At 42.4% G+C, this 16,512-nt stretch overlaps 1 protein-coding gene and 1 pseudogene across 1 annotated transcript; both read left to right on the plus strand.

The window, feature by feature from the left end:
- Positions 1–203: 203 nt before the first annotated feature.
- On the plus strand, positions 204–4,644 carry LOC135269055 (non-histone chromosomal protein HMG-14-like). The gene is made up of 2 exons (XM_064362730.1): positions 204–1,534; positions 2,172–4,644. Exon 2 carries the CDS (start codon positions 4,006–4,008, stop codon positions 4,528–4,530), a length of 525 nt encoding a protein of 174 aa, XP_064218800.1. The 5' UTR covers positions 204–1,534; positions 2,172–4,005; the 3' UTR covers positions 4,531–4,644.
- A 9,213-nt stretch (positions 4,645–13,857) lies between these two features.
- On the plus strand, positions 13,858–15,868 carry LOC135269111 (riboflavin kinase-like; annotated as a pseudogene).
- The last annotated feature ends 644 nt before the right edge of the window (positions 15,869–16,512 follow it).

Here is a 16,512-nt window from a genome sequence, read left to right on the forward strand (position 1 = left end):
AGGTGCCGGGGCCGCAGCTTAGCGCCCTGCGCCCGCCACCCCAGAAAGCCCCATCCCACCCGCTCCAGCCCTGCTCCCGTTCCCGCTCCTGCCGCCGCAGTGACGGCGGGGTGCGCGGCGGGCGGTACCCAGACACCTGCCAGGCTCGCACGCTGCGGCCCCGCGCCTTTTTTTTTTTTGTATTTTTATTAGAGACAGGATCTTGGCCAGGCTTGTCTTGAACTCCTGATCTCATGATCCAGCCACCTCAGCCTCCAAAAGTGCCAGGATTACAGGTGTGAGTCAAACTATCAGGCCAACCATTTTTTTTTTTCTTTTTTTTTTTTTTTTTTAAGTATCTATGTATTATTTTTTATCTTTTCTCACACCTTGCAGGAACAAAGTTCCCCCTTCCTCAACACCGCCGTATAATTGTCTATACTCTACAAGGGCTTCTGAGAACAGCAGGCTGAGAAAGGCTGATCTTAGCACTTAACATTTTGAAGACATTTTTAAAACTGTAACTGTATTTATTTATAGCTTTAAAACTATCCATGTTCTTAGGCCAGTTAATTAATTTTAAAAAATGGTGATGCATCAAGTCCCCTGAGCCTGTGGTATGGTGGGTTCTGGGTTCAGAGTAGAGGTACCTGATAGTCAAGTTCTTTGTCCTTTGTGGGGACTGGGGTCCATGTCAGACTGCTAGGGGTGAGCAGGGAATGCTGTTTAGCAAGGCTGAGGGGGTCATGGTGAACTACAGATATAAATTTTCAGCCAACTGTGTGTATTTCAGATCACTGTTTTAAAAAAATCCAACATATAGCTAGGTGCAGTGGCTCACAACTATAATCCTGGCTACTTGGGAAGCTAAGGCAAGAGGACAAAAATTTGAGACTGGACTCAGCAACATAGCAAGATTCCATCTCTTAAAAAAAAAATAAAAAAAATTAGCTGGGCCTGGTGGTGCATGCTGGTGGTCCTAGCTATTCAGCAGGCTGAGACAGGAGGATCACTTGAGCCCTGGAGTTTGAGGCTGCATTGAGCCATTATTGCACCACTGCACTCTGGGCCTGGGTGACAGAGCGAGATCCCATCTTTAAAAGAAACAAACACAAATTCAGCATATGTTTGGTTCCTTATTTGTCACCTTAAGCATGTAATTTTGTTGCTTTATGCAATCTAACATTTCCTAAATGTGGTGAACTCATAATTTTTGGAAAATAGCTGCATCTGAAATTTTACAGAGTTCCAGATGCAGTGGGCTAAGTGCATTTTATTGTGTTCAGCTGAATGGTGTCCCTAAGGTGAGTCCAGTTCATCCCGACATTCTCGGGGGCTTTTGTGCAGTCTTCATTGTTGAAGTGGACCTCTTCTTTCCCTAAAGCCGCTGTTGGAGACAGCTCCCCCTGCCGTCACTGGCAATATGCTGCTTACACCTTTCTTTTCTTTGTACTTGTAAGATTTCTGTGTTGCACTGAGACTGGTGGCCTGTGCACAGAGAAGCCACAAAGTTACCATGAGCAATCTGAATTTGAGCATGCCACCGTCTAAATTTGTGAGTGCCCAAGTCCATCAAATTCACATTCTTCTAATAGCATGTGTGTGTGCATGTGCACGTATATCTCTATGTTTCCTCTAGTGCTCCCTTTTTATTCCAGTGAAATTCACATAATGAAAAATTAATAATTTTAAAGTGAACTATTCAGTGGCATTTACCGCATCCACAATTTTGTACAATTATGACCAATTATCTGTTTCTAAAACATTTTCATTACCTTAAAATGAGACCCCATCTTCATTAAGTCACCCCTCCTTGATTCCCCTGTCCCAATCTCTGGCAACCACCAATTTTATTTCTGTCAATAGATTTTCTTGTATTGGACATTTCATATCCATGGAATCATTTAACATGGCCTCTCTCATTCAGCAAAATGTTTTCAGGATTCATCCATGTGGCAGCCTGGATCAGTGCTTCCTTCCTTTCTGTGGCTGAATCATATTTCATTCTGGAGTTGGACCACTTCTTTATCCTTTCATCTACCTATGAACCCTGTTTTTAATTCTTTTACTTAAAAACACCTGTTTTTAATTCAATACCTAGGAGTGGAATTGCTTGGGTCATGTAATTCTGGGTTTAACTTTTTGAAGTGTTCTGTTTTTTGCAAGCACTTTGAAATGTGTATTATTTTCAGCAAACCTACCCTTCTATGATTTAATTCCAAACTAGCCACAAAGGAATGTTTCTCTTCTCAGCATGACACCAGAAATTCTCTGATGGTCACTATTCCCTTGGCAGAGACCACTGGGCTGTGAGGGTAAGTGAACAGGACAGTTTCTTGGCTGTCTTCTGGATAGAAGTGTTCTAGCAATTGTTCTAGAATCGTTCTGGAATTGATCTAGTTTCACATCCAACTTCTGGAGTGCCTGTGAGACAGAGCTTGCCACTACCCAGAAAGAGGGGGAGCTGAAGGTGTGGAGCTAAGTGAAATGGCTTGGTGGGTCCCACTCCCACAAAGACCAGCAAACTAAAGAGAGAAGAATCGAGTAAATGCAACAAAAAATAAAGGGGATATCACCACCGATTTCACAGAAATACAAACTACCATCAAAGATTTCTACAAACAGCTCTATGCACATAAACCAGTAAATCTAGAAGAAATGGATAAATTCCTGGACACTTAAACCTCTCAAGACTAAACCAGGAAGAAGCTAAATCCCGGAATAGAGCAATAATAAGACCTGAAGTTGAGCTGGTACCATTTCTTTGGAAACTATTCCAAAAAATACAAAAAGAGGGAATCCTCCCTAATTCATTTTATGTGACCAACATTATCCTGATACTCAAACCTGGAAGAGACACAACTGAAAAAGAAAACTTCAGGACGATATACATGATGAACATTGATGCCAAAATCTTCAATAAAATACTGGCAAAACAAATGCAACAGAACATGAAAAAGCTTATCCATCACGATCAAGTAGGCTTCATCTCAGGGATGCAAGGCTGGTTCAACATACACAAATATATAAACATAATCTATCACATAAACAGGACCAAAGGAAAAAAAACACATGACCATCTTAATGGATGTAGAGAAGGCCTTTGACAAAATTCAACAGCCCTTTATGCTAAAAATGCTCATTAAACTAGGTGTCGATGGAACGTATCTCAAAATAATAAAATATATTTATGACAAACCCACAGCCAATATCATACTGAATGGGCAAAAACTGGAAGCATTCCCTTTGAAAACTGGTACTAGGCAAGTGTGCCCTCTCTCACCATTCCTATTCAACATAGTATTGGAAGTGCTAGCATTAGCAATCAGGAAAGAAAGAAAAAAGGTATTCAATTAGGAAGGGAGGAAGTCAAATTGTCTCTGTTTGCAGAAGACATGCTTGCATATTTAGAAGACCCCATTGTCTCAGCTCCAAATCACCTTAAGATGATAAGCAACTTTAGCAAAATCTCAGGATACAAAATCAATGTGCAAAAATCATAAGCTTTCCTATACACCAATAACAGACAGAGAGCAAAATCATGAGTGAACTCCCATTCACAATTGCTACAAGAGAATAAAATACCTAGGAATACAACTAACAAAGGATGTAAAGGACCTCTTCAAGGATAACTATGAACCACTGCTCAAAGAAATAATAGAGGACACAAACAGATGGTAAAATATTCCATGCTCATGGTTATGAAGAATCAATATTGTGAATATGGCCATACTGCCCAAAGTAATTTATAGATTCAATACTATCCCCAGAAAGCTACCATTGACTTTCTTCACAGAACTGGAGAAAACCACCTTAAACTTCATATGAAAAAACAAACAAAAAGCTCACATAGCCAAGAGAATCCTAAGCAAAAAGAACAGAGCTGGAGGCATCACACTTACTGACTTCAAACTATACTACAAGGCTACAGTAATCAAAACAGCATGGCACTGGTACCAAAACAGAGATATAGACCAATGGAACAGAACAGAGGCCTTGGAATTAATGCCACACATCTAAAACCATATGATCTTTGACACATCTGCCAAAAACAAGCAATGGGGAAAGGATTTCTTGTTTAAGAAATGGTGTTGGGAAAACTGGCTAGCTATGTACAGAAAGCTGAAACTGGACCCCTTCCTTACACTTTACACAAAAATTAACTTTAGATGGATTAAAGATTTAAACATAACAAAGGCTTTTGGCATGCCATGGCCTGCAGGCACCCAGCACACACCTCCCCACCACCAGGATGCCCAAAGAAAGGTCAGCTCCGCCAAAGGGGCCACCAAGGAAGAGCCCAAGAGGAGATCCACGTGGTTTTCAGCGAAACCTCCTGCAAAAGTGGAAGCAAAGCCGAAAAAGGCAGCAGCAAAGGATAAATCTTCAGACAAAAAAGTGCAAACAAAAGGGAAAAGGGGAGCAAAGGGAAAACAGGCTGAAGTGGCTAACCAAGAAACTAAAGATATACCTGCAGAAAATGGGGAAATGAAAACTGAGGAGAGTCCAGCCTCTGATGAAGCAGGAGAGAAAGAAGCCAAGTCTGAGTAATACCATATACCATGTCTTATCAGTGGTCCCTGTCTCCCTTCTTGTACAATCCAGAGGAATATTTTTATCAACTATTTTGTAAGTGCAAGTTTTTTAGTAGCTCTAGAAACATTTTTAAGAAGGAGGGAATCCCATCTCATCCCATTTTTTAAGTGTAAGTGCTGTTTTTTAAGTGGTGAAATCATTTTCTGGTTATTTTTTGGTACAACCAGAAAATAGTGTGGGATATTGAATCATGGGAGGCTTTGACTGTCTCGGGTGCCGGCTTAACATTCCATAGATGGGGGATTAGTTTTTATATCCTATAATACAAAGCATGTTAAATGGCAATATGGGGTCAGTCCTACATTTAATGTCTTGAACATTTTAAATTACTTCTATTCCCATGTTGTTTTTTTAGTAGTATTGTTTCCTAGAGAAAACCACTCTGATTGTGGCTCTCCCTGTCAGAATTGTGGGCACTCTGTAACGTCTTTGGTGTGGTAGTCCTGTTTTCCTAATAACTTTTCTACTGTGCTGTGATGGTTAAAAATTTGAACATGTAGTGTGAATGCTATTCAGTCATGAATTGTTGGGATGTATTTAACAGCTTATCAACATGTGAAGATACAGGTACTTGATGGCCTCTTAAGGAAAATTTGCATCTAAATTTTAAGCTGGAAAGTCACTGGAATAATTTTAAAAAAGAATTACAATATATGGCTTTTTAGATTTTTGTTACATATGTTAAGAATTGTGTACAAATTGAAATGTCTATACTGATCCTCAACCAATAAAATCTCAATTATGAAACAGCAAAAAAAAAAAAGATTTAAACATAAGACATAACACCATAAAAATCCAGAAGAAAACCTAAGCAATACTGTACAGGGCACAGGCATAGGCAAGGACTTCATGACTAAAACACCAAAAACAATGGCAACAAAAGCCAAAATAGACAAATGGAATCTAATTAAACTCCAGAGCTTCCTGACAGCAAAAGAAATAATCGTTAGAGTGAACCAGCAAAAAAACAGAATGGGAGAAAATTTTCACAAGCTACCCATCTGACAAAGGACTAATATTCAGCATCTACAAAAAACTAAAGAAAATTTACAAGAAAAAAACAAGCAACTTCATCAAAAAGTGGGTGAAAGATATGAACAGGCACTTTTCAAAAAAAAGACATTTTTGTGGCCAACAAACATGAAAAAATGCTCATCACTGATCATTAGACAAATGCAAATCAAAACCACATTAAAACACCGTCTCACACAAGTTAGAATGGAGATCATTTAAAAATCGGGAGACAACAGTTGCTGGAGGGGATGTGGAGAAATAGGAATGCTTTTACACTTGGTGGGAGTGTAAATTAGTGCAACCATTGTAGAAGGCAGTGTGGCAATTCCTCAGGCATCTAGAAATAGAAATGCCATTTGACCCAGCAATCCCATTACTGGGTATATACTCAAAGGATTATAAATTGTTCTATTATAAAGACACATGCACACCTATGCTCATTGTGGCACTGTTTACAGTAGCAAAGGCTTTGAACCAACCCAAATGCCCATCAATGATAGTCTAGATAAAGAAAATATGCACATATACAACATGGAATACTATGCAGCCATAAAAAAATGAGTTCATGTCCTTTGAGGAAAATGGATGAATCTGGAAACCATCAATCTCACAAAGATGACACAAGAGCAGAAAACTGAACACCACATGTTCTCACCCATAAGTGGGTGTTGAACGATGAGAACACATGGACACAGGGAGGGGAACATCACACACCAGGACCTGTCAGAGGGTGGGGAGGCAAAAGGAGGAATAGCAGGGTGTGGGGAGACTGGGGAAGGCTAAAATTAGGAGAAATACTTAATGTAGATGACAGGTGATGGTTACAGCAAACCACCATGGCACGTGTATACCCATGTAACAAACCTGCATGTTCTGCACATGTACCTCAGAACTTAAAACATATATATATAAAAGAGCATCTTCATACCTTTACTGGGTGATTGATAGCATGCTGATATGTACACATATTATCAGTCCATGTCCAACTATTCTGTTAGCAATACCAGAGTGTGAGTTTAATATTTGAAGAACATTAAGCTATTAATTTAATATGATCCCATCACTGCTTCTGGTTCCAAATTCTTAGTAGAACCAAAGGGTGCCAAGGATGCCAATGTATGCCGGGAGGAGCTCTTTGATGTTTGGGTCTTGCTCCTAAAATAAATGTGTTTTCTTGGTAGAGTAAGCCTTTGGAGAAATCACTTAACCAACTACACCATCACATAGACACTAAAGTCTACAAAATCATATAAATGAGGCAGCTTTAGAGCAATATTTACTTCAGCCATTAATTGCTGTTTATTATGCAGAAATGCTAACTGTCAAAAATTTGGCATTGTCTGCTAATGCCTATTTATGGAGCAGTATAGTGATAAGTGACCAGGAATATATAGTTGTACGCACTCCCACCTTAAAGGAATCTTAGTGAATATGGTGGTTTCTATTTCTCTATGTCACGAAGCCAAACTGTTCTAAGTCCTGGATTAAATTCAGTTGCTAAACTGTGATGCCTGAATTCAAACTAAGTAACATGAAATAGCAACTGCAAAATTCTCTTGTGAACTTTTACAAGATATTCTGCTATTGGAGATATTCTGAGAAAACCTTAGGGGAATTGTCTTTATTATTGGAGAGAGTATTTTTCTAGGCATTTGAGAGTATCTTTGTAGTAAGTTAGTAATACATCACAGAAGAAAGATCGACATGGATTACTTTGATGCAATTTCATGTTTGTCATAAAGTGATTAAAGTGGTGATTTTTTCTTGACAATTGAGTGGTGGCAATCTTATACTGGTAAGAAGAGAGTCTCATAAGAGATCTCTTGGATGGACAGTAAGCTTGAAGAAAGCCAGGACCATTTTTAGGTGATAAAATTAGTAGAGTTTTGGTAAGCACAATATTGTCTTATAAAAATGTACATGTTAATTGACAGATACTGGGAATATGTTACAACTCATGGCAATGAAGACATAAGGTTTCAGATGAAATCAAGACTGCTAAACTGCTGATTAAAAATAAGATTATTGGCCAGGTATGGTGGCTCATGCCTGTAATGCCAGCACTTTGGGAGGCCGAGGTGGGAAGATCACGAAGTCAAGACATCGAGACCATCCTGGCCAACATGGTGAAACCCCGTCTCTACTAAAAATACAAAAAATAGCCAGTCATGGCGGCATGTGCCTGTGGTCCCAGCTACTCAGGAGGCTGAGGTAGAAGAATCACTTGAACCCAGGATGCAGAGGTTGCAGTGAACTGAAATTGCACCACTGCACTCAAGCCTGGTGACAGGGCAAGACTCCATCTCAAAAAAAAAAAAAAAAAAAAGTTGTGAAAAAGGACTTCTGCTGGTTGCCAAGGTGGAATAACAGGGACAAGATTTACCTCCTGCTTGAAACAATAGACCTGGACAAAATACATGCAATAACAGTACTGAAAACAATGAACATCAGAAAATGAAGGACAGTGAATACAAATGAGGTGAGCCTGTTAGCAGAGGCAACTCTGGTCTGCAGCAACCTCAATTCTAGCCTTCTAAGAAGAAGGAATTTGACTGAAGGGCCTAAGGCAGAGGAAGAAACCCAGACAAGTTTTAGAGCAGGAGTGAAAGGAAGTCATGGACACTTGGAAGAAAACCAGGTGGGCAACATGACAGATCAAGTGCACCATTCAACCTTTGACTTGGGGTTTTATACACTGGCATGCTTCTGGGGGGTTGTGTCCCTTCTCCCTGATTCTGCCATTTTGCCTTACTCTGCATGCTTCAGCCCACTTGCCCAACTCCTGAGATCTTATCAGGAAGCAGCTGATCACTGGCTTCAACTGTTTCTATCCATTGGGAGACTGCCTTTCCCTTGGGTCCACTGCAACAAATTGTTACTTTATTTTTATCTTCTTTTTGTTTGTTTGCTTCTGGTTTCATATTTGTTTTTGAGACAGAGTCTCACTCTGTCACCCAGGCTGGAGTGCAGTGGTGCTATCTCAGGTCACTGTAATCTCTGTCTCCTGGGTTCAAGCAATTCTTCTGCCTCAGCCTCCTGAGTAGCTAAGATTACAGGTGTGCACCAACATGCGCAGCTAATTTTTGTATTTTAAGCAGAGATGGGACTTTGCCATGTTGGCCAGGCTGGTCTTGATCTCCTGACCTCAGTTGAACCACCTGTCTCAGCCTCCCAAAGTGCTGTAATTACAGGTGTGAACCACCACAACTGGCCCAATTGTTATTTCAGAGACAGTGTAACAATGGTCTGACCATCACCTGATAGTCGCCTGACATTCCTGTGGGTGGAGAGTCTCTCATGTCCACCTGACTACCTACTCTGACAATTCCTAGGAATTTCCAGGTTCAGTGTCTTGACCTATTTTCCAGACAACTGCTCAGGGAGTGGAACCCAGGCAGAGCCTCGAGGACTCCCCAAGTTGAGGAGACAGAGCTGAGAGTCCACAGAGACCAGCATAGCTAGAGTTTACAAGACAGAGAAGGATAGAGGAGAGAGCTTCTGACAGAGAGAACACTAGAGATTGGCAGAGGGTTCTCTCAGCATCTTCAGTGGAGTATCAATCACTGCATATGGGTGAGGACTCTACTTGAGGCTGAGAAAGATCCATCAGAAAGGATTGTAGGGAATGACGCTGGGCACTCACACAGGGTGGGTAACAGTGGCTGATCTCACCAGCCAAAGTTGAAATGCTCAAAGCTCACAGGTCATTGGATAGAGAACTCAACAAATCATGAAAACAAGACCTGAAAGGATCAAACTGTTTCTGAGAAAGTAAAATATTTTATATAACCAAAGCAATCTACAGGTTCAGTGCAATTCCTATCAAAATAGCACCGATAACCGGGTGCAGTGGCTCACACCTGTAATCTCAGCACTTTGGGAGGTTGAGGCAGGAGAACTGATTTTACCCAGGATTTTAAGACCACCCTTGGTGACATAGTGAAATATGAGTTAGTAAGTTTGGTAGCTCTTGCTAAATTGCCCCAGCAAGGTTGGTGGGGTAGAAAACTTGCTAAGGTGGTAGATTTCCCTCTGGCAACTGACATGATTTTATTACAGAGACTATTGTAATGAACCCGGAAGTACTCATCACTCAACTTTAAATGTTCTCTCCATTTGAAGCAGATTTCTACTGTAATGCAATTTCCCCGGTAAATCTGTCTCTGTGTGTCTTATCTAATACACAAGGCTGTTTTGAGAAGGTGACCACACTGTTACTTACTATTTCAGGTCCACCCAATTAAAGACAAAATCTTGACATCGCCTGATACTGTCCACATAAAATTTCTGCTCCTGTCTCAAAAATATCTAGACTAATGTATAAGTTTGTAAACAGTGTTAAAATGGTTCATGGCTTCAGCTCATCAAGTTCTTTATGATCTCTAAATCCAGGCTGCCTGGTGGAGTCTCCAGGCTCTAGACCCTGGGAAAGGCAAGGGGCAGACCTCCTGAGGGCTAACCTGTTTGCTCTTTGCCCTTGTCCACTCTGCAGTGGTGACCATCCTAAGGGGAAGGTGGAGGAGGTGGAGATCCCAGTTGGGGAGGTGGACCTCATGATCAGCGAGTGGATGCGCTACTGCCCCTTCTACTTGTCCATGCTCAACACCATGCTCTATGCTGGGGATAAGTGGCTGGTGAGGCCCCCAGTGGAATATGTGCAGATTACATGCATTGGGGTCCAGGCAGAAGGTGAAACCACGCTCAGTTTTTCCCACAGACAGGACTTAATATGGGGGCTTGGTTGCAAGGTGTCAGAAGGCCACAGCCCAAGCCAGGTGTAACAGGCACTGGAGCTGGATGATGGCAGGGAGATGGTGTGGTGTTGGGGGTTCATCAGGACAGGAAAACCATAGCAGGGCAATGGCCCAGGTGCTCGGGTTTCAGCAGACCTCTCTAGGAGGGGTGACTGACAGCTGGATGAAGCGCAGAAAGGAGCCACTGAGATCTGGGAAGAGAAGCATTCTGGGTGGAGGGACGGCCAGGGCAGGTGTGTACTTGCTGCATGTGGAGCCGTGGAAGGGCTAGTGTGGAAGGAGGGTCTAGAAAGGCAATAAGTTGGAGTAGAGGTGAGGGGTGATGGTGATGGGGGTGTGCAGATTTTGTAGGCCTTATGGGACCCATGCAACTTTGTTTTTTCTCTCAGAGCAGCCAGGGAGGGTCTCAGAATCCCCAGAACTTCTGAAGGACAGGAGCTGACTGAGGTGCTTCTGGGCATCCTCTGGCAGCCCTGTGGCAAATAGACAAGAGGGTGAGTGAGTGCAGCTGTGACATGATGGTGGCTCAGACCAGAGTAGGAGGCCACACTGGCAAGACTCTAGGCAATGTTGCCAGGCCCCACCCTTCCTGCCCTCACCCTGCCCCTCTGCAGGCATCCCATGGCATCAGCTTCCACACTGAGCCACACTGTATGTGAGGGTCATCGAGGACCAGCCGTCCAAAGTCTACAAGATCCACTGTGAGGGCAGCCCAGGGAGCTAGTGGGCCAGGCCTCGAGTGTGCTGTTGTGGGCTCACCCTCCTCCCTGCCTGCCTCCTGCAGGTGGGCATGGCCAGGTGCCCCCAGGGTTGAAACCAAAGAGAGACCATCCCCTGGACCTGGTGCAGGACTTCAGAGGCCAGAACATTGGCCTGAGGTCTCAGAGCCTAACCTGTCAGTCAGAGGTGGTGCTAGAGGACCAGAAAAGCCACTTTGTCCTTTAAATATCTTTGTGAGTTCTGCCTTGTGACAGCCATGCTTGGCACTTGGCACTGGGCTCCAGGAATGGTGGTGAGTGAGGCTGCTGGCCCTGTCCAGTGGCACATCCTCTGGGGGACACACCAAAGCCAGCAGCTCAAAGCCTGCAGCATGTGCACTGAAAGGCACAACGCTGGGGCGATGGGCCAGGACACAGGCACACGGGCCACTGCAAAACATCATGGGGATAGGCTGGGCTCAGAGCTGCACCTATGGTGCCAGCCACTCAGGAGGCTGAGGCAGGAGGATTACTTGAGCCTGAGAGTCCAAGACTGCATCGAGCTGTGATCCCCCCAGTGCACTCCAGCCTGGGCAACAGTTTTTGTTTGTTTGTTTCTCTTTTTTTTCTTTTGAAGACCTGTTTTTTTTTTTAAAAAAAAGAATGGTGACAGTGAGTATTTATTGAGCTGGAGCTGGGGGGTTCAGGTTTGGTATCAAGGGCAAAGGAAGTTGTTGAGTGGCAGAGAGGTGACTGGCAGGGCAGGAACCCCACCCAAGCCATCCTCCTGAGAACAAGGGGAGCTGGTGCAGGGTTTTAGGTCGGCATTTGGGTCAATGTTTGAGGTCATCACATTGGTGGACTTTTCAAGAAGAGGTTTGGGAGACAGCAATGCAGGGCACATGCATTTGAATGAAGTCTGGCCAGGTGGGGGGGCAGGAGTGGGCACTGGACAGAGTTAGGGTGGAGCTGCCAGGTTTGGGTGTGGGAAAGAAGGGAACAAGGAACACAGGTTTGAACCTCGGTGGTTTGTTCGGAGTGAGACAGGCAGGAGGAGAAATGAATGAGGAGTCGAGCTCAGGAAGCAGTGAGTGAGGACCAGCAGAAACGGGACAGCAAAGTAATGGGCCCTCCAGGGGCTGGGGAGCTGGGGGAGGAGAAAATGAAGTGGGGATGAGGCCACATCTCTGAGCTCTCCTGCTTCTGTCCTGCAGGAGGGGGACATATACACTGTCAAGGTGGAAGACTGGACCTTCACCTCCCCCTTCTGCCTGCAGGTGAAGCACAGAATGACTACACGCATGCCCTGGTGGCCTACTTCAACCTCCAGTTATAGGACTGATAGCAGATGAGCTTCCCTGGTGGGTCACATCCTCTGCCAGATATTTCAATGGAATGATGCCATTCAGCCCCCACTACAACCTCATGGGGCTCTGTTATTATCCTTGTCTTGCTGGGGTGGAAAGTCTCCATTATGCAGCGTGTTGAAATCAGAATTTGCACACAAGCCGCAGCTCTGAATCATTCACATCCCAGGACCCTCTTTTCCTTCTCTGACTCTGTGCTCTCACTCTTCACTCTCTCTAGGTTTCAGTCTAACCCTCATCCTCAGGCTCTGATCCTCCTCAGGCTTCATCTTTCCTCCTCCCTCTAGGACTCTGTCTCCCTTCGTTCCTGTGCTCCTCTGTCTGGGTCTCTGTCCCCTTCTCTGGGTGTCTATCGCCTCTGCTCTCTGGTTTCTCATGATCCCATCTCTGATCTCACTGGGCTGATGCAGATGCTGCTGTGGTGGGGGGTCCCCTCCTCATAGGGCTCTGCCAAATTCCCTTCCAGGAGGGCATCCTGGCCATTTCACCCAGGGACTTGAGCTTGCCCTTGGAGTGAGATCTTCTCAGAAGCTGCTGCAAGTCTGGACCTCATGTCCCGGCCCTCTTTGTGCGCTTTTCCAAATCTCCTATTTCACTCAGGGATGTCGGGTGGTAGTTGCCCTTCCTGTTTTTGTCAAAAATAAATTGAAAATTATCATACTAAAAACTTTACAAGGTATTTAATTGTCTGTTCTTTCACTTGAGAACTAAAGTTCTAAGTAGAGAAGATTTGGTTCAGAGATCGCTGTGGTTTACAAATTTAGGAGGATATATATTTGAAGCACCTACAAAAGCCTTTTACCAGGACATGTAACGTATTTGAGTATATCTGTAAATGTGATTCCAGCAACTTGCATTTTTTTCTCCTATTGCACAATCGGGTTATTCCAGCTAATCATGTGTTGACCGTCATGGAGTCTTTCCAGTGAGTTCCGGAGAAAGGTACCATCTAACCTCACCTGCGTCTAAGACACCAACCTCTTCTTGGTTTTCTCCTCCTGTTGATCCTTTCAAGTCTTTTTTGATTGTTTCTCATCTACCTACAGACAGTGGCTTGTCACACATTCACCCTGATTTTTTTTTTTTTTTGAGATAGTGTCTTGCACTGTTGTCTAGGCTGAAATACAGTGGTGACACCATGACTCACGACAGCCTCGACCTCCTGGGCTCAAGTGATCCTCCAACATCGGCCTCTCTATTAGCTAGGAATAAAGGCACCACTGCACCTAGCTAATTAAAAAAATATAGAGAGATGCAGCTCCGCAGTTGTTGGGCAGCTTTTGTTGGGTCTGCGGCATCAGGGATGTGCCATGGCGTGTCGCTGGCTTCGCCCAACCCCTGGCGTGCCCCACAGCAGGCAGAGCTCACACTCCTGCCCCCTGGCTGGACCCGGGTCCAGGCACCGCATTGACGGCGGCTCTGCAGGATGCACCGACAGGGCTGCAGCCCATGCCCGGAGAGGACTGCATTATGGACATCTGCCTTACTTCTGCCGCGGCCAAGTGGTGCATGGCTTCGGCCGCGGCTCCAAGCAGCTGGGCATCCCCACAGCTAATTTTCCTGAGCAAGTGGTAGATAATCTTCCAGCTGATCTATCCACTGGCATTAATTATGGTTGGGCCAGTGTTGGAAGTGGAGATGTCCATAAGATGGTGGTGAGCACAGGCTGGAACCCATACTACAAGAATACGAAGTCCATGGAAACACATATCATGCACACCTTCAAAGAGGACTTCTATGGGGAAATCCTCAATGTGGCCGTTGTTGGCTACTTCAGACCACAAAAGAACTTTGATTCTTTAGAGTCACTTATTTCAGCAATTCAAGGTGATATTGAGGAAGCTAAGAAATGACTAGATTTACCAGAGCATTTGAAAATCAAAGAAGACAATTTCTTCCAGGTTTCCAAAAGCAAAACAATGAATGGCCACTGAGGAAACATTGTCTTATTTATCCATTCACTCTTTTCTAGTGTTTCTGTGTTTATTACTGTCCAGCCTCATCTTGGTTATGTTTTAAAAATCAAACACTTTCCTACAGTTGTGAATTAAATAGTACAATGTAGTTACCACATCATGCTTCTACTGTTAAATGAAGCCCATCATGTCATAGCACTAAAGAGATTCATTTAAAAATCAAGATTTACAAAATACGTATTGATTAAAATCTACCACTAGAAAGGTATTACTTGTGTATAAGTATGGGTAAAAAGGCAAGTCACTAGTTTGAGATGAAAAATGAAATTTTCAGGGTAAAATACCAGCATGTATGTACTTGTATAGTGTATACTTCTAAACAAAGAAGGCTTATAAAAGTGAATGCATTAAAGCCAAGTGCAGTGGCTTGCACCTGTAATCCCAGTACTTTGGGGGCTGAGGTGGGAGGATCGCTTGGCTCAGGAGTTCAAGACCAGTCTGGGCAACATAGTGAGACCCCATCTCTATTAAAAAAAAAAATAGAATGCATTATATAGAAAATTGATAGTTTATCATAAACCTACAGGGAAGAAACCCAGACTTTGTATTTTTAATATTTTGTGCATTAATACATTACAAACATGAAGATGTTTGTAAAATTTTGTTTTTAATCATTTTCTTTGAAGTCACATCATTGTACCATCTTCATTTTGTATAGAGCTGCTTCAATTCTAAGTCCTCTGGACTTCCTCTGTTTTTTGTTATTGAAGACAGTAAAATAAGTATTTTCAAATCTATATGCCTCCTTTTTGTTGGATAATGCTTCTTCTTTTAAGGGTAAATGCTCTTGTTCTTCAACATTTTTCTTTGGTTCTTTTTTCCTTTTTTAGGAAAAACAAAACAGACTTCATCTTTAGATTTTCTCAAGATCTAAGTGAACACATATTCTTTTACATGTACCAGTTTCTTAAAGAACACAAAATGTTTCCCTCCCTAGCAAAACTATTTAAGAGCCAATTAAACTATGAAATAGTTAGAAAATTATTTATTTTTAATATTTAAGACCTTGAAATTAATTTTGTTCCAAGGCAAATCTAAACTGGTGGAGCTGTATATGTGCAATGTAATTTAATGTTAGTCTAAAAAGTACTTATAGCTTGAGGGAAAAGCATTAAGTTGTAGTTAAATAGTCTTCATACTGTGGATTTTTCCTCCAGCTAACTAATATGTGGGAAATTAAGATTACAGATTCCTTGGGGCCCCCTCAAACAGTACATTGCATCATCGTTCACTGTAGCAACAGATTTGGTGGTGACTGGGGGATAGAGATAGAAACATAGAGGGTAATTTTAAAGTTAATTTATGATGAATCATTTTCCCCTAATCTGCATAAATGAATTAGAACTGATTTTAATAAAAATACTTTCTTTTGTGTAAAACGTATTCAGAAAAACATCTAAAGCTGTTGAAGAAGAGGGACGCATAAATACAGTCGGACTGTGTTTTACTTTTCATTTCTTAATAAAAATATGTCAAAAACACAATTTTTCATGTTAGAAATCCTATACTTGAAAGAAACCTAGGTTATCAGTGTCTTCATGAAGCAAATTTAATAACAAACATGGGAAATGTGAAAATGTTTGTGTTTTGTCTGACTAACTTGCTACTAAATGCTCTCTTTAGGTGTGTGAAAGGTCATTGTTATGTTATCGTCCCTTTACATCTTGTTAAATAGCCATTGCTTCTGAGAATCGGATAGTGTGGTGTTTGAGGGGTTGTGTCTATATTTTTCAAAACTTTTATAAAAAGTTACAGTAGTACCGTTTTGATTAGTCTGAATATTTTCAGGCCTTGAAATAAATTTTGACTAAGTGAAAAAAAAAAATGTAGGAATGGGGTCTTGTAACCTTTGTTTTTTCAAAGGTTACTGAACTGTACCTTGATTTTAAAAAGGCCTCTGCTTGAGACTTAGAGACAGTTAGTGGCATCTACTGTCATCCTGTGTCTTAAAATATCATGGGTTTGGCATAAAAAATGAGGAGATTCAATTATTTAATTTAAAAGAACAATACTAATTTGCAAGGATGAGAATTGGAATGCCTTTCCTGTGTTTTTTTCCTCTCATTGGGTTCTATTCACATCAAGTGGATGTAAATTGAAACAAAATGAGCTGAGAAACAACTAGATT

The sequence above is a fragment of the Aotus nancymaae genome, unplaced genomic scaffold (assembly GCF_030222135.1).
Source record: "Aotus nancymaae isolate 86718 unplaced genomic scaffold, 86718_ANA_hifiasm-v0.15.2.pri h1tg000049l, whole genome shotgun sequence".
Classification (NCBI taxonomy): Eukaryota; Metazoa; Chordata; class Mammalia; order Primates; family Aotidae; genus Aotus; species Aotus nancymaae.

Excerpts from the sequence above, each read along its gene's own strand:
- LOC135269055 (XM_064362730.1), top strand. The coding sequence starts at position 4,006 with ATGATCTTTGACACATCTGCCAAAAACAAGCAATGGGGAAAGGATTTC.